Below are 23,684 nucleotides of genomic sequence, written 5' to 3'. Positions count from 1 at the left end.
CTGATCCATTCAGTTCACAAATGGACAACCCACATGGCCTCTTTAGCTAATAGACAAGCCATATAATAAAGAAAATTGGAGCAGGTGAAAAACCCGACCAAACATGAACATGTGGACCCTCTCTAATAGAGTCGAGTCAAGTACTTTTCTTACCAAATCCTTTTCATTTAGAAAGAACAATCATTAGTTACAAGAACAACCTTGCCTCTAGTGTTTGTCATTGAGTGGTGAGGGGGGGGTTCTTCTTGTATTAATTTGATAGCATTTTACAGCACCTTATCTTTTTGGTTTGATTTTACAGATAGCATTTAAAGCCTTGCTTTCTAACCGTTAGAAATACAACTTTTCTTAGTCTTGTAAGCTCACACCTAATTAGTGAAAAATTTCGACACAAATCATTGTAGAGTTGGTATTACGCCGAGAATTCATTGACACGAAGCGCTGGCAGCCTCTCCTCAAACACCTCAATGTGTTGTCTGAAAGCGTGTATGCGTGCCATCGCGTGCTATTTGATTATGCTCTTATGATTCTATTTTGCATGCTGTGTTTTGCAATCCGGGATGGGAAGAGAGACTTTATTCTCCGACGGGACTAGTCACTGGCCCAGGTTTCTTTCTCATCGAACCTATTCAGCCCACCTCAAACAAAATGAGGAAAAAAGGAGAGAGAGAGAGGCCCTCTTGACTTTTCCAAATGATGCCCAGGATCAAAGGACGATGTGTCATTGAAACGTATAATTTATACAAAATATACGAAAGTTACAGACCTCGAGGAAGAATACAATTGAATTGTACTAAAATGATGTGTTTATTTAGTGTTGTGGAGGTTTTTTTGGCCATTGTTGTACATAATTTGTAGCCTTCTAAGTAGTTTGAAACTAATATATTATTTTTTTAAAAAATAGTGATAATTATTATTATTTAAAAAAAAAAAAATTGAACTCCCTTCCAAAACAATCGTGTATTAGGATTAGATGTGTATGTTTGTGATGTTTAATATATGCTTTGACAAATGAAAAAGTCAATGAAAATGTATATATATATATATATACACGCATCATATAAATATCATAAGAGATAAACTCCTAAATTCATTTTTTTAATTTCAAAATTAAAAATCAATATACTATGTTACAATTTAATTATATTAGATTAAAGATTGATTCATTATACCAAGTTTATCTCCAATTATTAGAAGATCAACATTTTATGTACTAATCAAATTATCTCTGGTGGCATTTGCTTGGTTATCCATAAATTCACTGAATAATAGACTAATTGTGGGATTAGATGGATTCATCACAACAACTGCATAATGCATTCCAAAACAGAATTCCAGATTACAACAGTCAATACATTACAATTTATGTCAATCGAGGTAAATAATCAAACTATACGAAATCGGTAGCGAAATTTTTTCAGAACAGAACAAAAGTGGTAACTATCTCCCTCATCCAACCACGCCCATGTCTTCTTCAACTCCAGCGTCGTAACACATCAAATTCTCCAGCTGAACAGATCCAGTCGTGGAGGCGATCGTCGAGGGGTGTTCTTGAAATCTGATGAACAAGATCGTTGAATGGTGTTCCTTATGTCTGATGAACAAGTCTGGCTTCAAGAACAAAGGAGTAGATTACAAGAACAAGGAGGCATTGACTACTTTCAGCTTTAGAGCATTAGTTTAGAGCATAAATAGACCTGAAGAAACCGACGCAATAAAGTTTCTTCCGACAAACCATCAATCATCTTGCTATTGAGAGCTAGTCAAATAAGATTGTATAGGGCTCCCTCCATTTTTTGATATAGAAGCTCAAAAACAGGAGGGAAATGCAATGGAGTTCCACAAACAAGTACCTTCTCAAACCATCATTGAAAATCGTTTGTTGAAGAAGGATTCTCTGAGACTGTTGTAGTAGCCTTCGGAGGTTCATGACTAGTTTTGCTAATGATTCCCTTACCGAAGTACTGGGCAATTACAGAAAACCCATCTTTTGAACTCTTCACTTGCTGGAAGAACTGATCTTGATCCTTATTCTGCTCCAAGCTTCTCTTCATTTCCAGAACTTTTCTGTAATCTGGAGCACATTCAGGGCATTCTTTTTCATTATCCCCCAAACAACGCTGATGGAATGAATGCATACACATGAAGTGAACAGCCGGGAGATCAAGAGTGAATGTGCAAGCAGTGCACTTGCTGAGTTGAAAAATTCTTGCATTTGTTCTAAGATCTTCAATTTCTCTTCTCATTGCCACTGTATCTTCCTGCAGAGAGCTAATACGGTTAACGAACTTCATTTAACGAAAAAGCTAACAGTTCAGAGGGTGGGATTGTATTTGGTTAAAGCTAGAAAATACCATATCTGCAGCTATGACCCTAAGTTTTTACTCTAGCAATGTTAGGTAGAATAAATGAGAAAGCTTCAGGTGCTCATCAAATGTACTCACAAAGGTCTTTCTACGTTTGTTCCCTGATCGAAGTAGTTCTGTTGTGGAAGCTATAACTTCTTTTCATCATTATCTTTAATTTATGTTTTATCTTTTGAAGTGCTTCAAGAATTAATATCATCCAGTTACATCAAATAAAATTAGGCCATTTCCAGTAAGAAAGACGAAAATTGCTAATTCCAGCAGCCTTGTTTCTGATTTTGGTTTAGTATGTGATAAAGTCATTTTCCAAATGTTTTTCATTTGCTAACTTTGACCAAGCATTCAAGGATTCTTTAAAATGAATTGGATAAGTACGAACCTGATACTTTTCAATTGCTTGCCTATCCTCCTCAATCATCTTGGATTCCTGTTCAAGCTTTCTCGCAATGTAGTCCTTGATGACGGAAAGTGTGAGGCATGGATTTCTTGACAGCGTCTGAATAACTATAATAGGAGGCAAAATATCATCCCTTTCAATATAGGTCAAAACTTCCTTCACTTCTTTGGAACAATCTTCTCCCAGTTCGCCGAAGTACTTCAATAAATCTGCCCAAAGAGATGGGTCACCTCCCTTTCCTGAATCGCTCAATCTTTTACAGCAAGCAATTAAACCGTCGTGGTCGTGAGTTTGCATATAGCATGCTATAACCTCCTTGTAGAGTTTCATCTTTTCATATAAATACATAAGACCTTCCCTAAACGCATTCATTTCACACAAAATAATCACAAGATCAACATCATAGAGAGGATTTTCCAGTTCTGATGGCCATGCACTCTTAAGCAGGCGTAGTCCCTTCTCTTGCCTTTCAAGCCGGTCCTCAAAGCTTACTTTCGTATTGGACTCGGCTGACATCAATGTGGCTTCTGATCTTTCCACAAAACTATTACTTCTTCCATTGCCAACTTGGGACATTGATGGAAAGTTTAAATCATTTGACAGGTACAATTCCAACAGTGTATTGTTAATTTCAACCTGAGCAGGTGAGTCCTTTACCTTGTTTGTATACTTTTCAAAGAATTCCATAAGTGACTGTGGGTGATGAATAAAAATGTTGAGAAAGTCAACAGGAGATGGCAACATAGATAAATATGTGCGATTTGAAGATCTTTTCTTCAATGATTCACCATCCTCAGTGCAGAGCTTCATGAGAATATCAATTGTCTCACGTGGCTTGTGTGCGATTAGAATCTTCCCATACTCTTTAATTGTCACGCCAGCTTGACTAGGCTCGAGGCTTGCAATATATTGCAAGGCCTCATCATATCTTCCAAGGTCTTCAAGTAAGATCTTAAGGTACCATTCGTGCTTTCTTTCCCTTCTAGCAACATACATGGCATGTTCGTGGTAATTGGCAGCACGACAAACCCTAATTGCAGTCTCGACATCAAATTTATGTTCTCCAGCACTATCCTCGTTCTTAATAAATACATTCAGCTTTTCAACATCTTTCAATTTGGTGTAGCAGTTTAGTAGAAGTGTGGTGTGATCTTTAGACGCAAGCCCTTTCTCATGCAAATTTTCCAGGTAATTAGTGAGGTTATAGATTCGCTGAGCATCAAGAAATTTCTGTATAACATAAGAGGGCTCGAGATGTCCAATAGTATGGATATACTGGGCCATAGCCTCATCATAATCTTGCTTGCTGTATAGATGATCCCCATACTTTCTTAGCACTTCTGCAGTTGCAGCAGCATCAGCTTGTTGACTTTGAACAAGATTAATAGCTATGGTGTACAAATTCTTTTTAAATAGCATATCCAATTTGCTTTCCATATCCTTTTCCCCAATACATAGAGCCGATTGGTCGTCCATTATAAGTATAATACTACCCCACTCACAAACCATGTGAGAAACGTCTTTAACTACTAGACTATGGGCAATCAGTCGATTCTTCAGGTCATAAATGTTGAAAGTGTTCTTGCCATTTCTTTGATCAGCAATTACGCAGAGAAGGTATCCACGAAACCAACCTACAAGCTTTTTTTCTCCTTCAAAAGCCCAGCAGGGACCACGTCCATCGACCTCATAAAAATAAACTGCCTCAGGACGACCAATTATCAACTCCTATTACATAAAACACAGTAATCGTTATCATTATGAAAGAACATTAATCAACACAATGACATGGCAAATGAGATATAGGAGAGATTAGAACTACATACTGAGCGATCACTCATTGTAACACCGTTCACACCACATCCAATATGATCCAGAGTTTGCCCCTTTGGTGGTTGACTCTGCAGGCTGAATAAACTCACTGAATCAGGAGTTACAGCAAATAACTGAAGAGCTTGACCATCAACTCTGAACCCGAGCCCCGTGATGGATGATTGATTCTTGTCTGAGATGTCTACCTGAAGCTTGAAACGATTGATACGTTCTCGTGCAATGTCTCCTTTGATGCAGTATATATTACCATTATCTAGGCCAATTGCAATAAGTAGTATTGGCGGTGCCTCTTCTAGGACCAAAAATGATGTTATCTGCAGTAGTAAGCTCATAGGTCTCATAATTCCATCATTATCAGGAAATTGCTTCCAATGAAACAAAGAACGAACAATCATGGTTCAAAATGTCAAGCCTATAAAGCAACCCCATAAAACAGGATACTGTCTGAATAAAATGAAAGCACAACAGTACCTTTGCCTCGGGAAATTGATTAGTAAATATCCTCAAAATTCCAATGCACTCGGGACTTGTAGCACTTGAGCCCTCTGGCTCAATTTTATCAAGGTCAAAAACCTTCAGACACATAGTCTGTTGCGGAGGTATTTGCACATCTTCTCCAACAGTGACTAGAAAGTTCCGTTGCTGATCATCAATCAAAAGATACAAACGTAATCCATGTCAATGACATATTATCAACAATCCTATCTCCGGGTCCTTATATATTAAAATCATTACATAGTAGAAGAAAGGGAAAACAAATCTACAAGTTAGATTCATAATGCAACAGACTCGTGGTGCTGATTAAAGAAAGAAAAGGCAACGTTTAGATAGCAGTTCAAAGGTCAAAGTACTTAACATAGTTCATTTGACAAATTGGCATCCGTTTCAACCAAAGACACGCTGAAGCAGCACAAAATCCAAATTGCCCGAAGGAAAAAACAGCTGAAAAAGAAATTACCAACCTTGAGCTGTTGCAAAAATGATACGGTCGAGGAATGAGCTTGAAATCCATAGCTGAACTTAAGCCCACGATCAAGTAGGTTAACGCTACCGTCATTGCAACCGATCACCACCTTCCCTCTGCCGCTCGAACAACACTCGATCTTCTTTTCCCTCACCTCTTCCGGAATTGTGCACCTTCCGGCTAGTTTCTCTTCGAAGAACTCGAACTTCCTCCTTTGATACATCTTCCCTTCCTCGATTCACTTGCTATTTGAGTAATCGTTGAATCTCTCTAATACATCAACAAATCAAACAAACAATCACAATTTGCTATGAGATCAGTAACAAAACCGGAATCCTGAATCGAATTTCCTATCTCTCGTAGAATCAAATTTGCCCTGTTCTCGTCATCCCCCTCTGCGATTCTCCAAATGACAACGTTCCGCAAACTTGCCTTCCCTCACCCTTCCGCTACCGGAACTTTCTAAGCTCCGTAGAAGAATCAAGCCAGCCCAATAATATTCCGCTTTTGGGCCGACTGCCAATAACTGGGCCGGTTTTGGAATATTGGAGTGGCACAAAGCCCAATAAGATTCCACTTTTGGGCCGACTTTCAATAACTGGGCCGGTTTTTGTAGGAGTGGCCCATTCAAAGTTGTAACCTAAGGTATGCATCGGCTGAAATTTAGTGGGTATATGTTTAACAACAAATAAAGAATTTCTATAATTATTTTATATGTTATAGTATCTACTGAAGCTTCCATGCACTCGACCGTACCCTAAAATTTCTCTCCATTACTGATATCTTCGGTACCAGGTGGCTTTACGGGAAAGCACTAATCTAACGGGGAGAGCCTTAAACGTCCGTCCATCACTCATCTCTAGATCGAACTTTGACGGTGACCGTTAATCCTTCCCTCTTTATCTGCCGTTTGAACTGCTCTCACCACTCAACCCCATTTTGCTGTGTTATTTACGTTTAAGTCCCTAGCGGTTTGGCGTAATACCCATTTTACCCTTTGCCTTATATTGACTGTGGCCCACAATTTGATTGGTTCCAGCTCGCGAAGCACTGGATCCTTCCCTTTTTCAAAGATTTTCTTCTAATGCTTAAAAAAATTAAAAAGAAATATTCTTTTAATAAATAAAATATTAAAAAAAAGTTTATTTAATATAAATAATTTTTTTAAAAATAATCGTGGAAATAAGCCAGTGGGGTTCCTGCTGTGTTGTTGATTATTTGCTGGCAAAAAGGGAAAAATAAAAAGACCAAAAAGTCGGCCACAATTAATTTTCCACCAAGGACCTGCCAGGTAGGATAGAAATTTGGATGACGTGGAACCAATAGGAATAAACGTGGCTACTTCATGATACGTGGCGACGCCCATTCTAGAAAAGGTCAAAGTGGGACCCAACCGAAACGGTGCGTTTTCGTATATATATATTTTTTAAATTCCGGGCACACGTGGGATTTTTTATTGCTGAGAGAGGGGTAAATCAGTCATTTCGCCGGTAGTGCCTGCTTTCGGAAATCCCGGCGCATTTCTCAGAATTTCCCGCGATTTTCTGTAAATAAGTACAACCTGTAATTTGAAAAAAACAAAACAAAACAAATTAAATAAATACATTAATAAAACAAATTAAAAAATTAAAAAACAGTGAGAAAAACCCAAAAAAAATTATATATATTGCTTTTTCGATGTGATCTTTAAAGAGAAATCGTAGAATTTAAATTCGAGATTATTTATAATTAAATAATTAATTAGGCTAATTTAAGCTAAATCAAGCGCCTTTAAAACCCAATCCCTTCCATTCCATCATCTTCTCTAAACAAAATCCTCCATTGCTCTGTTTCTTGTTCCTTAAATTCGTCAAAATTCTCATTCTACTGTTCTTGTTCTGTGTGTTTCAGTTCAAATGGATAACGAAACGACGAAAATTGTGTACGAAAGAATCTGCAAATTGGAGCCTGAATATGGGTTGAAGATCGTCGGCTACGTTATGCTGAACACCAACGAACAGGACATGATCCGATTGGCGTTCAGCCCGGATGGTATAATTCAATGTGTTATTAACACCGCCAAATCCGACCTCGGAATCCCCGAAGTTCCAATTCCATACGGTCGTGTTTCTTCTTCTCCATCCTCCCGCCTGTTCCTCCCCCACCAGACGTTCTCCGACTTCGCCCTGCAGAACCAGATGCAGTGGCTGTCGCTGGACTCGGCAACTCCGGTGAGGCGAAGCCGCCGGAGGGAGTTTCCGGTGAAAGTTTGTCATTATTTCAGTAAAGGGTATTGCAAACATGGGAATACTTGCCGATATGTTCATGATGTTGTGGAGAAGGAGCCGCGTGTTGTGGTGCTTAGTGGGAGAGCGCTGGATAAACTCGAAATCGAGATTGTCGAGCTTCTGAAATCCCGTGGTGGGCTGCCGATTTTGATTGCGGCTTTGCCGATGGTGTATCGTGAGCGGTATGGGCGCAGTCTTCTCGGCGATGGGTATCTTTCGAAGACTGGGCTTAGCCTCACGCGGCTGCTTGCTCTGTTGAGCCGCATTCGTGTTCTTGACGGGTTCATTGCTCTGTTCTCTGTTCTCTGTTCTCTGTTTCTGCTACTCTGTTCTTTGTTTGTGGTACTCTGTTCATAAATAACAAAACTAAACCCACTTTTTAATTCTACAAATTGCCATTTTCAGGCTCCATGGGAAGAATTCGATAATCTTAGCCGATGATTCTCCAAAACGCAATGAAATTTCTGAACAGAGTGTTCGACAGAATTCTTCCACTTTGGGCTGTTCATCTCAGAATTTGGCTCATTCATCAGCTTTTTAATTTTGAAAGAACGTGGAATCTGTTGGTGCAGTGCAGAGTTTTGTTTATCTACTGAGCAGCCACATGACTTCCCAGATTCTTGGACTGACCATCATGATGACAGGTCTGTGAAATAAAAAAGCCTTAACTCAAAAACTTATGTTTCTGTAGTTTTTCTGGTTTTGTGTGTTAAATCATGCAGCACAGAAGGATTTAGTGAACCAGATACCCCATTTGCATCTCACGTACAATGACGACGACTACGATGATACACATACTTCGACAATAATTTATAGAATAACAGATTAAATTTCGAACAATCGTTTCGGTTTCGATTACGATAGGCTTTGCTTTTGTTTTGTTTGTTTTTTTTTTTTTTTTTTTTTTTTTTTTTTTTTTTTTTTTTTTTTTTTTTTTTTTTTTTTTTTTTTTTTTTTTTTTTTTTTTTTTTTTTTTTTTTTGATAGATGGGAAGAGGGCTGATTTTATGTTATATTGCATCTTAAGATTTTAGTTTCTACTAACAACATCTCGTTTCGATCGTTTTATAACTCTATTATATTTCATATATTTCATAATCGGATTGTTTCGAACGCCGCATAGATTAAGACATTGATCATCGTAAAAAGTTGTTCCAATCTTTCACTCCACCATAAATAACCAGATTACAAGTTTGATTTCATTTTTCCTCCGATAAACATGGTGTAAGTAATCATGTCATAGGGGATGAAGTTAAATTTCATTCTGAGTCTAGTTCAAATCTTGAGCATGGATTGTTATATGAACAAAGCAATAGGTCTAGTCGATAATATACGGGTGTGGAAAGTGTGAACCTCACTCGAGTAGATATGTAATGAAGAAGAGTCCAAAAACATTGAGGGGGAAGCCCAAAAGGAAACTAAAAGTGGACAACTCCACGAGTGTGAAAACTCTCCCTAATAAAAAAAAAACTTGAGGGGAAGCCCAAAGTGGACAATCCCACATTGAACGTGGAAACTTCTCACGAGTAGATACAGAGAATGCCCCAAAATATGCAATTCTTTTGTGGTGGCTCGATCATACTTGTTGGAAACAATAGTAAGTAATTCTAAAAAACAAGTAGATAATATGGTCATGTCGGGATCATCTAACGAGCCATCCGTGCTACCTAGTGAGGGTGGTCATGTGTGGTGTGTGTGAGAGAGTAGGGAGAATTATTGATGGATTGGGCCTTTTTAATTTTCAAGTAACCATGGAAACAATAAAATATAAATATTATTCAACCCAAAATTTGTTTTTTTTTTTTTCTTTTCATTACAACAATATTTAGATAATAATAATAACATAAAATAAATCAAACAATAAAGAAAATGTTGAAAATAATGGAACTGTTATTTTCATTTTAATAAAATGGATGTATAATTGGAATAATTATCATATTCATACCAGGCTAATCTTAATCCTTTGACTAAAATCACCGGAGCTTGCTTGATTTCTTATATGGACTGGTCTACAAATCCAACGGTGGAGAAAGTATCAAAAAACCACGAGATCAATCAGACGTTCACGGTGTTGCAGAGGAACATGAGGGACAATGCGGACGCATCGCCACTGAGTCTTCCACTCCCAGTGAGCCGTTCGTAATAATCCACACAAAACAGAGACAGTGAAAGTTGAACCTCGTCCTGAGTCCAAACTCGCCTCACCACTTCTGAGTATCCGAGTCGACTCAGCACCGGCCTTATGCTCACCATGTATAGCCGCTTGTATCCTCCCAGTGCGGCGACCACTGATTTCACCGATGAGGGAAGCGGCGATGTCACGTGCCGGAAGCACACATGTTCCCAAACTGATTCGTTTCGAGCGATTGTGCACCAGAGGCGGCAGACGCAGGCGGCGACGCCGAGTGACGGTCCGTCTAGCCGCTTGAGAATTTCGATGAGAATGTCGAGATTGTCGTTGATTAAGAACTTCCGCCGCTTCTCGTTCGCCTCAGGTATGTGATTCTTCTGCATTTTTACGTTTAAGCCGTAGTATAATTAGGAATTTGGAAGGTGGAAGCGATCTATTTCTGTGATATATATGGAATTGGAACTAGATAGAGAGGAAAAGAGAGAGAGAGAGAGATCTGGTGAAAATTCATTAACAAGGAGAAAATGTCTAAGATAGGATTTGTCCTGCTGTGCGTCTCGAAGTCCGCGTGTTTGTGAAAATGTCTGTGAGAAGGATTGAGAGGGGAGAGGTAGGAGTGGGTATCGAGGAGGGAGGAGATGGGGCCAAGGAAGAAGCTCCAAACCAAAAAAAAAAAACTCAAACCAATGCAAATCAATGCGATGCCGCTTAACTTTCTCTTTCTTTGGCTTCTTTTTTCTTTAAAAAATTCGTTTAGGGGCTTAGTAGAAGTAGCTCAAAGCTGTAGTTGAATTTAGGGTGTGTATGTGTGTGCATATTCCAAGACTTTGGGCAAGTGTCCGTTGTGAGTTGGGAGCCACTCTTTCAAACAGAACGACCTTTTACATCAGCTGGGCATGGATATGTTTACTTTCTTTAATTCTGTTTTCACGCCTATCTTTTCTCCACTTCGGTGTGTGGACCATATCCAGGTTAGAAATCATGGCCTACACAATAGTTTGATTTTGTCCGTTTTGAGCATAAGTTCTCGTAGTTTTACTTTTGATTTCTCCAAAACACTCTGCCAATAGAGATATATTTATTGCTTATAAACTCATGACCATCTTCTTAATTAGTAATGTGTGATTTCCTTCCAACATTGTTTATTCTATCCTAATCATAATCATAATCATGAAACACCAATTCCTCTATAGTGCCCTATCAAATTATAGATTTCTAAAGTGTTTATGATATCATGATAGATAGTATATGCAATGCATAACCAGTTATGATTCCATTTAGTTTTACTATTATAGGAAAATTGGAGAAATTGCAAATTTGGTTACTATCAGTAGGAGAGTTAGAATTTAGTTCATATAACATTTAGAATTCCATCTGATTAAATAAAATCTCATAAATAATTCATATGGTTTGATTAGACACTCATTTATAGTCTCTTCGGTATGAATTTATGAGAGTTTTATCTAACTTTCTAAAATTATGGGAAACTACTTTAAAAGATTTTTCCTGAAAACTATGCATAATGAAAAAGTATCTCATTTAAATATCCTATCCTCTAAGGAAATTATTCCACATACCCACGTCTTCTCTGCTCAGGTAAAATACTTATGTTTGTGAAATTTAAATTTGTGAAATGTTGTTGACTATATCTTAATTTAACACATCATTTATTCTCTCTTTTAATCACATTGCTCAGCTCATCCTACTTCTCTTTCTTTTCACAATCTCTCATCATTTAGTTTAATCCTTCATTTTTCTTCCCCATGATTTCTGGGAAGGCTTATCCATCGTACTCCACAGGCTCACATCATTTACTCCCCTTCCGTATTAAGAACAGAGGAATTCTGATTCTTAAGCTTTCCCCCCCTTCCATTTTTGAGTTCTTAGTCACTGTTTTATTGATGTAGATCTTAAGTAGATGGCATGGTAGACTTAGACGTAGCTCACTCTTGTTCTTTAGTCATGTCTCTCTCTCTCTCTCTCTAGAAGAGAGATTTAATGATTTTCAATTTTTCACATACAGGGATAGAGAAAGTTAGACTATGATAAACGTACGTGTTGACAATCGGATAGTAATATGGTGGAGGTATATTTTGCATTGTCTTTGATTATGAGATACCTATAGGTTAGCACTGAAGTAGTGTGCTTGAATTAAAACTATTGTTTTTATAATTATGAATCTTGTTGTATGGTTCATTTCTATTAGAAAACGTACAGCTTTTTCATATGGGTATCATATGATACAGTGATATATACTCATCATACTGAGGAAATGGATGCTGGAAAACTAAAAACAAAATAGACAGAACTTTATGCACTTGGGGGGGAAAAAGGTGAACCAGAAGACGACTAAATGCATTAAAAAATGTTTGAAAATAAGGTGTTGTTTGTGAGCAGGAAGAAAAGTCAGAGCGAAACAAGCACCATAGGTTTCCTCAGAGAAATTACTGATGAATAAATAAATAATGTAAATATGTCTGAGAAGAGCTATTGAAAATTATAGACAGGGCAGTGCCCATTTGATTGATTGTCTGATGGAGTTGGCACAGAAAGGAAACCCCCAAGTCCTTTGAGACAGAAAGCATATAATAAAACATCATTATATTGGGTGTTAGAATTGACATTTAGATTTATAAAAAGACCCTTTAGGTTGGGTTCTGGGGGAAGGAGGTGGGAGATTCTCTTAGGACACCCCCATGGCCCACCTTTATATTATATTCTTTTAGGGTTTATGAAGACGTTGTTTTGTTTCATGTTGGACTTGTCTATTGGACACATCTGAGAAAGCACTGTTCCCAAGTCTTGCTGAGAAGAACTTAATAATTGCAACAATACAACAAGAAACCCCTAAAGGTCAAAAACCAACACAAATTCTTACGTTTACCCTTTCTCACTCGCTTATCCTTCCCGGTGTAAAAAGACTGCCTTTCGTACTTACCTTCTTGTTGTAGAGTTCTTGTCATCAACATCTTGTAATTTTACCCTTCTTCACACCTTAATATTCAACCCCCCTCTTAAATTTTTCATGCATATATTTGCGTTCTAAGATACTGATATACTTATATTATATAAGCTTAGTATTTTTATAATCCCAAAATAGTCACATTTTTCACTCTGCTGTAAATTTTTTTTTTCTGTAATAGATTTAGAACAACAATTTCTTTCTCTTGCTGATTTGCAAAATATTTTGTACTTTGGATCTGTTTACATTTCTACCTTTGAAGTCTTTGTGTGCCTACGCAATAAAATAGAAAAATGGTAAATAGTCCATTGGTTCCATATCTTTGTTTTACCCTCCATGGTCCCTGAAATTCTGTGAAATTGATCTTTCATGTCAAATATATATGCACGTGATTTGGTTTTGTATTTAGATATTTGTTTTTGTACGATTTTGAATTTAAATTTATTTATGTACTAAAAGTGCTGTAGATTTCCGATTCTTTGCATATAACATAGGTCTTGATAAGTTTCAAAACCTACTATATTTTAGCCAGAAAAACAAATACTATTACTAGGTCGCTACAAACAAGTTTAACAGTGATCTGTGAAATTAGTTCAGATTATTTTAATCAAATAGGGAGTGGATTATATGTTCTAGGAAGTGTATTACTATTGATAAATCAAGTGCTTAGAAAACGAGCTCCAGGGTATTTTGGAGAGGAAATGTATTACCATTGATATGCTTTAGGGTAAAATCAAGGGCTTCAAAGTATTTGGAATATCATTCTTAAGAGACCCCTTAATGATGATTAAGGATTGTCTTGAGCTGATCTCAAAACTATGGATAAAAGATACTAGACAAAAAGTAATAGGAAATCTTATGCTTTTTCTAGGGAACCAGCCAGAATAGGAACCGGAACCGCGTAAATACGAGAAATAAAAAGTTTAATCTGAGTATGACTCAGGAGAGTATGGTTTGTTCCGCTCCAAAATAGAAGATTGAGTAGATTGAAATAAGATACTGGAACGAACTTCCAAATAAAAATAAATAAAGTAATTATTAAAAAGAAGAAAGAAGAGGATGATAATTGAAGGGTAAAAGGGATGAGAGAAAGAAAATGAATGATGATTAATAATGGGTTAACTAAAATAATAGATATAAAGAAGGGTGTTGGTGCCCAAACACATAAAGATAAGTGCTTGAGAACAACATGAAGAAAACGAAAGAGCAAGTATAGAAAAGGTAAACAGAAGACGACTTGAAAAACAAACAACCAAATAACAATCAATCCTTCTAAAATCAAATGTTTATCTTATAATGACATCTTCCCTTCCCCATAACTGCTTCTCCTTGCTTCAACCACAAACCCCTCTTCTTCCTCCTCTTCTTCTGTAAATCAAACATATTTCATTATTGATTTTTCATAACATGTATTGTTGGATGTTCTCTATGGCAGTAGCGGGTATTTAGTGGAATGAGCTATATTCAATCATTAATCTTGCACGATTAATGCCCGTTTTCGAAATATAAAGATTTGAATTTTCGATGGGTATGTCACTTATTGCTTAGTTATGAAACTAAGCAAAGTATAAGGCTTTAATTGATCCAATTATTTGGTTGGTATAAATTCACTTTCTTTCAATTCTTGTAAGGGAACTAATGATAATAATGTCTTGCAAATACTGGCATTATTAAATGAATATAGTCTATCATATACACAAACATTCCTACATACTATTATATCTTGGGTAAATAGGTATTCTACCTATAGCATACTTCATACATACTCTCGTATCATTAGCCATTTGCAAATATTATTCAACATATATATTAGGATTTGGAAATCCAGATTTAGTGATGATACATAACAACACCGAGTCCTTCTAGGATATTTTATCATCACTTACATGCATTTTGAGATAATTCCTAAAAAGTGTCGTAAATCACTCCTAGTAAAATATGCTTAACCTTGAAATTCTCATGATTGAGCCTGAAAGGTATACTTTGTTGGTATAGGTAGTAGTTTTCGAATAATATATCATAGTGGGCACATTGTTAAATTGGGGTCTGGAAAGTTCTGGAGTGAAATTGGGCTGACCCAATACTGTTGGGCCAGTATGAAGGCCATGAATAAGGTATCATTCTTATTTCTTACATTATACGGTATGAAATGTTATTCTTTAATTTTTGAAACTTCTTCGCATACTCTTATTATCTCACCTGATATCACATCTGATAGTTAATTTTTTTTTTTAATTAATTATGATACAGATATTAAACACAAAATAAAAAATAAAAAATAAAAATAGAAGAGAAGGGTGTAAATGTAATTGAGATGGGGGAGGAGTTAGATTCCCAAAAAGAAGGAAATTAAAAAAAGAAATAATAAATGTAAACGTAAGCAGTCAGGTGTGGGCTAAATGGTGAGGTCTGTAGAGAGGGTACAATGAGGCAGCCATGGGACTGAATTTAGCCCTATTACTATTACTATTAGCCTTAGCCTTAGCTGCATTTTAAAGGACTGATTTTGACCTCTCACTCTAACCCTAATAAACCCTCCTCCCCTCTTCTCTCTTTTTATAATATATTCTATTAGTTTTTTTAAAAACCCACCAAATATATATATATATATATATATATATATATATTGTATTTTGTCTAAAAAAAAAAAAAATACTGAATTTGCAAAGGGTCTAAAAAATAACGTTAAATTTTTAAAAAAATTAAAAAAAAATACTTCTATTTAGTTCTGGATGAAAATTCCAGAGATACATTTCAACTTTTAAAAAAGATTTCCGATATAATTTTTATTATCTCTCATTTTCAAAATTTTTATTAATATTTTTTTTAACCACATAAAAAATGCCTATATATTTTTAAAAAACTTAAAAAAAAACTAAAAAATACTTATAAACTTTTCAAAATAACCCTAGAACTTTTTGTAGATAATTTATGAGATGTCAATAAACGATTTTCGTCCATTTATTAATCGTAGTATTTTTTTTTTTAACTTTTTTTTTATAAGGGTGAAATATGTTAATACTAGCATTAAAATTTTGTGGATATTTTTAAATATAGTACTAATAATAAATGTATTTTAATTAGTATTTGTTTTTAAGTTGGTATTAATGATTTTCTTTTTTAAAAATTTAAGAGTATTTTTTTAAAGAAGTTTTTAAGAGTATTTTCTTTGTTATATTTTCATTTAAATAATTATTGAAAAAATATTTGTATGGTAACAAAATGGATTCATGTTGTTAAATGATAATTAGGATGCTTGTATGTATTAAGTCAATGATATTAAATGATAAATATTTATAATATCTAGTCAATATATGGCATTACATGAATTAATAATAAATACTCGAATGTAAAAAATAGCGAATAAATTTCAAGCATATTCACAATATTTAAAACTTAATTAAATTATTAAATATAAAATTTACGTCTATAATAACTATAAATTTAAAACAATTTAAAATTTTAAAAATTAAAAATAAAACCTGTAATTTAAAATAAAAATAAAATTTAAATACAATAAATGAATAATGAATTATAAATAAAAAAATATTAGAGACAAAAAAAAAAACGGGTAAAACGTAGCAAACCAAAAGAGGTTCGGTTGCATTAATAAAAGGATAAAACATGTGAGAAACCCACAAACAATTTCCAGTAATTACCAACCAAAAATAAATATATATAAACAAAAAAACGGCTATTCAAGTTCCAAGTCTTCCATGACGTCTTTTTTTCATTAATTAATTAATTTATTTATTTATTAATTTATTAATCTCTCCCCCATACTAATTTCTTTTATGTTCCATTTTACTCCCAAAATATAAAACTAAAATAAAATAAAATAAAAATCCAATCTACCTATCCAAACTATAAAAATTGAGTTGAGTTTGTGCGGTCCCACGTCGGTTAGAGAGTAGAATGAAACATTTCTTATAAGAATGTAAAATCGTGAGTATGACAGTGATACGTAATGGACAAAAATGGACAATATCGGTCAGGGGCAATGTGGGAACAAACACATTGGTTCCAAGAGAGATGGATTACGAGGTCTCACATCGGTTGAAAAGGAGAAAAAACATTCTTTAAGATGTGGAAACTTAAGTGGCTTGAACGGTTGATTGTAGCTTATAAATAATTTTGAATGGTCGGATTGTGAACGTTGCTCGGGTTATGAAAGTATATTTATTTGAAAATAATATTGTTTTGAGTGAGGTAAAATTAAAAAAGAAAAAAAAAAGAAAAAAAAAAAGAATAATTGTTGAAAGCAATAGGGCAGAGAAAAATGCGCATAGAAAAGCACCTGAAAAAACATCGGTAATTTACATAACACAACAGTTTTTCCTTTCTTCTTCCCAACGCCGCCGTCTTTGCAGTCCCCAAAATCAAAATCAAAACCCCATTTCATAATTATAAAAATCATATAAAAATTAATTAATTAATTAGTTTATTATTATTTAAAATATTAAAAGAAAAACGTGGTGGGGGTGGTGGTTCTGGTATGTTTTTTTGTGTTCATATATATCCAAGAATCCGCAACGCCCTTTTTGGGACCCTCACTTGGTGTCTTTATCCACACCTTTTTTGTCCTTCTTACTTCCCCTCCTCTTCCATTTCTCACCGTTGGTTCCATGTCTTCCTCCTCCTCCGGCGGCGGCCGACGGCGGAGACCTCGTGGGGATTTCGACACTCCTTCTTCTTCCCGCCGCCGCGCCGCCAATGGGGTTTGGCCGGAGCCATTTATAGAAGCACTTGCTACTCAAGTTGCCATTGATGCCTCTCGCTCTCTCGGCAGAATCCACGCCGCCGCAGCTCTTTCCAATGTCTTCCAGGTGCCATTTTCTTCTCTGTCTTTTTAGTGTATGGAATTTTGTTCATCAATAAAAAGTAAGCGTTTTTCCTTTGACCACCATTCATTTCACAAACATCATAACAAATCTCTTATGTTTTTAATAATTCCTTGCCACCCAAGTCTTGAAATGCTTCATACATTGCAAAGCTTCAATCTTTTTCAAATGGGTATCACAAAAATTTGAATTTTATTGAAAAAAAAGGGGTTTTTTATTGTTTTTTTTTTTTTTTTTTTTTTTTTTTTTTTTTTTTTGCCTATTTTAATGTCGTTTTCAAGTTTTGGTTTGGTGTGGGTTCTTTATTGAAGTGCTTTTAAAATTGTCTATTTTTGGGGCCAAAGAATATCTCATAGAAAAGGGGTCTTTTGGCGTAGAATTTGCCTTTATTGGCATGGATCTCTTTTCTGTTCTATAAATCCTCATTACTTTTTTGACTCAAAAAGCTTTAATTTCTTTTCCTTTTTTCTTTGTAGTTTTTTTTGTTTCTGCCATATGGGGCTCACTATCACCAAATCTATTCTAATGCCCTTTCTGTTGTTCTATCACTAGAATGCAAATAATGGCTTTTCCATCCCACTTTTTAACACAAACCCATGTAATTTAAGGAAGAGAGAGAGACTATATCGTATTTATTGTGTTGTCTTTGTTTAATGTCTCAAACCATATGATACAAGACATTAATGTCGCTATGTTATGTTTGGTTACATATGACATTTTATGTAACAAAACATGTCCAAACTATACCTTAAAGTGGATATTCATTTTGTAACATTAGTTGGCAGAGAAAGGGGTGTATTGTGAGATTCCACCTTGATTGGAGAGAGGAGCGAATACCAGCGGGGATGCTGGGTCCTGAGGGGGTGTATTGTGAGATGAATGAGTACAAGTGAGTATGTTGGGCCCTAAATGGAGTAGATTATGAGATCTGACTTTGTTTAGAGAGAGAAACGAGTGCCAACAAAGGCATTAGACCTTTACAGGGTGGATGTGAGATCCCACTTATGTTTGAGAGAATAATGAGTGTCAAGTGAGTACGCGAGGCTCTAAAGGTGGTGGATTGTTAGACCTCACATCGGTTGAACGAGACATTCTTAACGAGGGGGTAGAAACTTCCTCTTAGCAGACTGCTGTAAAAGTCTCGTAGTGAAGCACGAAAGTGAAAGTTTCAAGAAGAAAACACCGGCTTTGGGGGAGGTGAATGGATTGAATAGGCAGTGAGGCAGGCGGGTCAAAGCTAGAAGAGAGAAGAAAAGAAAGAGAAAAAGAAGGAAAAGATTCTGTGGTTTTAACGAGAAGAGGCAAAGTTTTTACACCTTTCTTGGAAATGAAAATGAATATCCCATGTTTTTAAAACCCTTTCTTAACAAAACACAGAAAAGAAAACAGGGTTTTGTTCTGTTGTTCTGTGTTGTGTTGTTTTGTTTTGTTTGTTTTGCTTTGCTTCGCTTTCTTTTGTTCATTATTTTAGGTTGTTTCATACTCCGGACCACTCCCTGACAAACAGATATCTTCTTCCCTCACTTCATATCTATGTTCTTTGTTTCATTTCTCAAAGGCAACAAAAAAACATAACATTTTTTCATGTTCATCTCATCAAAAACTGCACATCTTTGACCCTGTCTCCCTCTGTTTCTTCATTATCTCCAAATTTCATGTACTTCTTCATGTACCCTTTTTTGTTTCTTCTCAAATTTGCTTCTTTTTTTGTGTCTCATATGCGCCAAGCATGGATTGCCACTCCCTTTCATTATATATATATATATATATATATGTACATGTACATACAATCCTGTTCTGCCATTGTTTCCTGTGCTGACTGCTCGTGATTTATTGTGGGGTCTCCCTTTTTTGCTTCACATGCTTAGAGATTTGTTCCCCTCTTGTTGTAATCATGTCAAAGATCTCATCTTTTTGTACTTTGACATTTCTTGTCTCTCATTGACTGCTTCTCTGCCGCTTTGACTTTAGAGATTATGTTTTATTAACCTTTCTTTTCAATTTCTCTCAAGGTTTGCTCCATGTGGCGTGCTGTGTCTCGGTCGGAGCTGTTGTGGCGTCGTTTGACTACTCAGATTTGGGGTCGGAGCTTTCGTCTGCTTGACACGTGGCGTGATGAATACATCTATTGGCATACTACGGCGTGTAACTTTTGGAGACGTAGATATCTTCATACGATCCTCCAATTTGATCAATCTGATGTGGATGAGCCTGCTGGTTTGATGTGTCGTTGTCTTGCCCTCTCGTTGCATTACCTGGCATGTGGATTTGCTGATGGTACTGTTCGCCTTTTCGACCTTGCCACGCGTCTCCATGTCGCGACGTTTCATCCTCACCATCGTGATCGTCTTGGCTTATTCTCGCGTGCTGTCTCTGGGATTGTCATCACCGATGCATGCCTCGTGTTTGCCAGCGTGGATGGTGATGTCCATGTTGGAATCATTGCTGCAGCCATGAATGGTGTTTCCCCGACACGTCGGGTATGCGAAGGGAATGTGATGAACGACGGTGTGTTGGTGGATTTCGCTGGATGTGACCGATGGTGGGTTGGTCTTTACGCAGGTGTACCTGGTCGGACGTTCCATGTATGGGATGGAAACACGGAGGAGCTCGTGTTTGTTGGCGGGTCGCTGACGGACCCAGAAGCTGTGACAGGATGGCACATGCTGACGGAGCCAACCGAGCCAGTGGGTCGAGTACGCGTGTCGAACCAGGAATCGGCAGTGGCGTGCACAAGGTTACAGCTAATGGTATTAGACTTGAGAGATCAAGAAGTGGTATTAAACGAGGAGGAAAATGGGGAGGTGAGGATAGTAACGTCGATGGATGTGAGCAACGAGAGGTACATTGTGGTGGACGGAGAAGGGGTGAGTATAGTAAGAAGAGTGGACACAATGGAAGAAGTTTGCAGGTTCTTAGTGAGTGGGGCGGGTCAGAGAGGGGCCATGGGCTGCATCAACATGGGTTATGCAGTGATGAACTCGAGCGGGGCGATGAAAGTTTGGGAAATCGAGCATGGACAGTTTCTGTACAGGTTTAGGGAGAGGGTCGGGGCAGCCACGGCCATGGTTGCCAACGACCGGTATGTGGCAGCGTCGGGGTTCGACAGAAGGTTACATTTGTGGGATTTTGGTGCATAATTTAACAATGGTAGCAGAAGAAGTATATTGGGAGGTCTTTTTTGGGGGGTTCGTGTACAGTATGGAAGGAGTTGGGTTTGTAGCAGTGGGTGGGTGGGAGTGTTGTGATGTTCTTCCTTTTTTTGTTGGGGTTTAGGAGAAGGGGAGAGTTTATGGGATTTAGATTATTATGCTCTTTTTTTTTTCTTTTTCTTTTCCCCAATTTCTTTGCAAGGGAAAAAAAGGAAAAGAATAGGATTCATCATTGTTTTGAACAATGTATTTTCAGTCCGTTTAATTTAAGGAGGCAATTATTAAGGGTTTAAAGAATCACTATTGGATGCATGCATGTAGAATATATATGTTAAAAACATAAAAATATACAACCACTAAAGGGGGCGGGGCTAGGGATAGGAACGGAGAATATAATCTCTCTCTAGCTACATTTAACGAACGGAGAGAATTGTTCTACGAGAGAGGTTCCGCAGATAAAATATACATATCTTCGTGCAAAGCTTCTTCCAATTTATGTTTTCATTTCACTGTTTTCTCTGCGGGTATTATTTGGCAATATTTCTATCAGACAATGATTCCATTGTTACAGAGGAGATTTATAATTCTAATGCTTAGAATATGGGAACTACCGACCATTATAACAGATGAGCATAACGAATGAACTTCCCCCAACTCTATTCTCTCTTCTACAAAAATGGGTTCTAGTTATTCAGCTTAGATATGGTACGAGGACAAGAAATCTTTAACTTTTCACATCATTTGAAGAAATCTTTAATTCTTCAGCTTAGATATGTAATTCAACCAAAACAGTAATCAATCAATACGAATCTACCAAGACAACAAGATTTTTGATCTAAACTGATAACAGAGCAACAACAGCAATGGTTTTTCTAAAGATGGACCAACTGAACCAATCGACTTGAAAATCGATGTTCAACCAAACCAATTGGTTTCGTTTCGAGATGTTCAGTAGCCATTGATCTATCCAATGTAAAGAAATAGTTTCTGAAGAAGAAGAAAGAGTATTACCAACCCAGAAATCATCCAGTCTCAGACAGCAAAAGCGAGCCCACGACCGTTCGAAGGAGGCGATGAAGGGTTGCAAGTAATCAAGCCAATATTCCTTTAGGGCTAACATAAGATGTATAATCCTTAGCTGAAAACTGCAAATCAATTGATTAAGAAAGACGATATGAATATATGTTTCATTTCAAGTCAAAGATGGCACCATCAAGCTTATCTCTAGTCACCCATAGTGATCCAGGAGTTCTGTGTGGAAGGGCTCTCCGTTGCCCATAGTGATCCGGGAGTTCCGTGTGGAAGGGCTCTCCGTTGCCCATAGTGATCCGGGAGTTCCGCATGGAAGGGCTCTCGCTCAATGGATCAAAGATACGGAAGATTTTTGAGTTGGATATTAGTTCATCTTTGTGTCAAGCTCTGTAACCAGAAATGCTGGTTTCTTTGTCTTCCTCTTTTGAATAATCCCAAGATCAGGAGGAACCACATTTTTGGCCATTGAAATTCTAAGCAAGGAGCTCAGAAATGGAATTAAGCAAGGAATCCCAAGATCAGGAGGAACGCCAAAGCAATATCGCCCCTGTTGAAATTAAGCAAGGAGCTCAGAAATGCATTACATCACGACTCCACAGTGAGTAAAAATCCATAATCCTTCATCTTCAAAAATGTATCAGAGCCATTTCTAAACTTCTCCAAATGAGCAAAAGTCTCAAAAAATAAACAGATCAAAAACATTTGGGGAAGAATCACAGTCTAGGAGTACAGTAAGGATTCAAAGAACTTCGAAGGAAACTCAATAGAGAACGAATCTAACATACTCCTCATAATTAATTCTGCAGTTCTAAATGTATGAGAAGATCAAGAACTCGAGCAAAACTACATAGCCCTTTGAATGAATCAGGTGGCTATGTATCAAGGTCTTGGCCTTTAGGCATCGGGATTGATCGGTGAGGTATTGGAATTCGATTCCAGTTTCTTTTTCCTAAGGAAACATCCAAATTAGGGTTTGCAGATGCAGAATTTCTGGTTACAGATCTCAGCAAAGAGGAAAATCTGAAAAAAAAAAAAAAACACACACACACACACACAAACCTCATGATTTTCGCACAAATTAGGGTTTTGTGATCGAACTGGCGACTAATAAGATAGTATTAAATTCAAGAAACTGTCTGCTGGATCCACTTGCAGCTCAATTCAGATGCCAAATCGAAGGAAAGCGAAAAACAGGGATTCGAAGAACAACTAACCGATTCGAATAGGGAAGATGAAATAGAAATCCTCCGACTACAGATCCAGCGTAGGAGGGGAAGGAGAAAAAAAAAATTTGGACCATTTCTCGATTTGTGCGTGTCATCCTTGCGCAGGGGCCATGCTAATCTTCTCTGTATCGTTCCAATTTTATCAGATGTCCCCGAAGGGACAAGCTGTTGCTTCCGCCTTGATCTTAATATAGAATACCTCAATAGTGTTCCTAAGCGATGTGGGATTTCTCAAAGCCCCAGTAGAATATTAAATAAAGGCACCCCCAACCGTGGCATTACACAAAAAAATAAATTAAAATAAAAGGCAATTTATTTGAGAGGTCTTATTCTTTGAATAATTATATTTATAAGAAAATATATTAGTGATTATTAAGCTAATATTTAACGTTGAAAATGGCATCAAAATATTACTTCCCAACTTTTTTTTAACTTTGTAAATAAATAATTTAACAATTTAATCAACTAATAATATGGTGAGATTATGAATTATAAATATATGGATTAATTTTAA

The 23,684-nt window shown here is 36.6% G+C and overlaps 4 protein-coding genes, 1 long non-coding RNA gene and 1 other non-coding gene across 6 annotated transcripts; 2 read left to right on the top strand and 4 right to left on the bottom strand.

Annotated features, from left to right (window-relative positions):
• Positions 1–1,292: 1,292 nt before the first annotated feature.
• LOC111469747 (vacuolar protein-sorting-associated protein 11 homolog) lies at positions 1,293–6,009 on the bottom strand. The gene is made up of 5 exons (XM_023115147.1): positions 5,559–6,009; positions 5,068–5,238; positions 4,590–4,910; positions 2,746–4,491; positions 1,293–2,261 (listed from the first exon to the last, which is right to left on the bottom strand). The coding sequence occupies exons 1-5, from the start codon at positions 5,781–5,783 to the stop codon at positions 1,866–1,868; spliced, it is 2,859 nt and encodes a 952-aa protein (XP_022970915.1). The 5' UTR covers positions 5,784–6,009; the 3' UTR covers positions 1,293–1,865.
• A 1,385-nt stretch (positions 6,010–7,394) lies between these two features.
• On the top strand, positions 7,395–8,625 carry LOC111469855 (zinc finger CCCH domain-containing protein 18-like). Its single transcript, XM_023115310.1, has 2 exons — positions 7,395–8,108; positions 8,233–8,625. Exons 1-2 carry the CDS (start codon positions 7,456–7,458, stop codon positions 8,366–8,368), a joined length of 789 nt encoding a protein of 262 aa, XP_022971078.1. The 5' UTR covers positions 7,395–7,455; the 3' UTR covers positions 8,369–8,625.
• A 1,089-nt stretch (positions 8,626–9,714) lies between these two features.
• LOC111469889 (F-box protein SNE-like) lies at positions 9,715–11,410 on the bottom strand. The gene has a single exon (XM_023115354.1). It carries the CDS (start codon positions 10,338–10,340, stop codon positions 9,882–9,884), a length of 459 nt encoding a protein of 152 aa, XP_022971122.1. The 5' UTR covers positions 10,341–11,410; the 3' UTR covers positions 9,715–9,881.
• Positions 11,411–16,896: 5,486 nt separating this feature from the next.
• LOC111469637 (transcriptional regulator STERILE APETALA-like) lies at positions 16,897–21,408 on the top strand. The gene is made up of 3 exons (XM_023114971.1): positions 16,897–16,963; positions 17,444–17,745; positions 19,773–21,408. The coding sequence occupies exons 1-3, from the start codon at positions 16,897–16,899 to the stop codon at positions 20,898–20,900; spliced, it is 1,497 nt and encodes a 498-aa protein (XP_022970739.1). The 3' UTR covers positions 20,901–21,408.
• Positions 21,409–21,539: 131 nt separating this feature from the next.
• On the bottom strand, positions 21,540–23,400 carry LOC111469912. Its single transcript, XR_002714929.1, has 2 exons — positions 23,159–23,400; positions 21,540–22,491 (listed from the first exon to the last, which is right to left on the bottom strand). It is a non-coding gene; the product is annotated as an uncharacterized LOC111469912 (long non-coding RNA).
• On the bottom strand, positions 23,230–23,332 carry LOC111469939. Its single transcript, XR_002714949.1, has one exon. It is a non-coding gene; the product is annotated as a U6 spliceosomal RNA (small nuclear RNA).
• Positions 23,401–23,684: the final 284 nt, after the last annotated feature.

The sequence above is a fragment of the Cucurbita maxima genome, unplaced genomic scaffold (genome assembly GCF_002738345.1).
Source record: "Cucurbita maxima cultivar Rimu unplaced genomic scaffold, Cmax_1.0 Cma_Scf00041, whole genome shotgun sequence".
NCBI classification, from domain to species: Eukaryota; Viridiplantae; Streptophyta; class Magnoliopsida; order Cucurbitales; family Cucurbitaceae; genus Cucurbita; species Cucurbita maxima.
The sequence above is the reverse complement of the archived record's forward strand: the minus strand, read 5'-3'. Positions and strand labels throughout refer to the sequence as shown.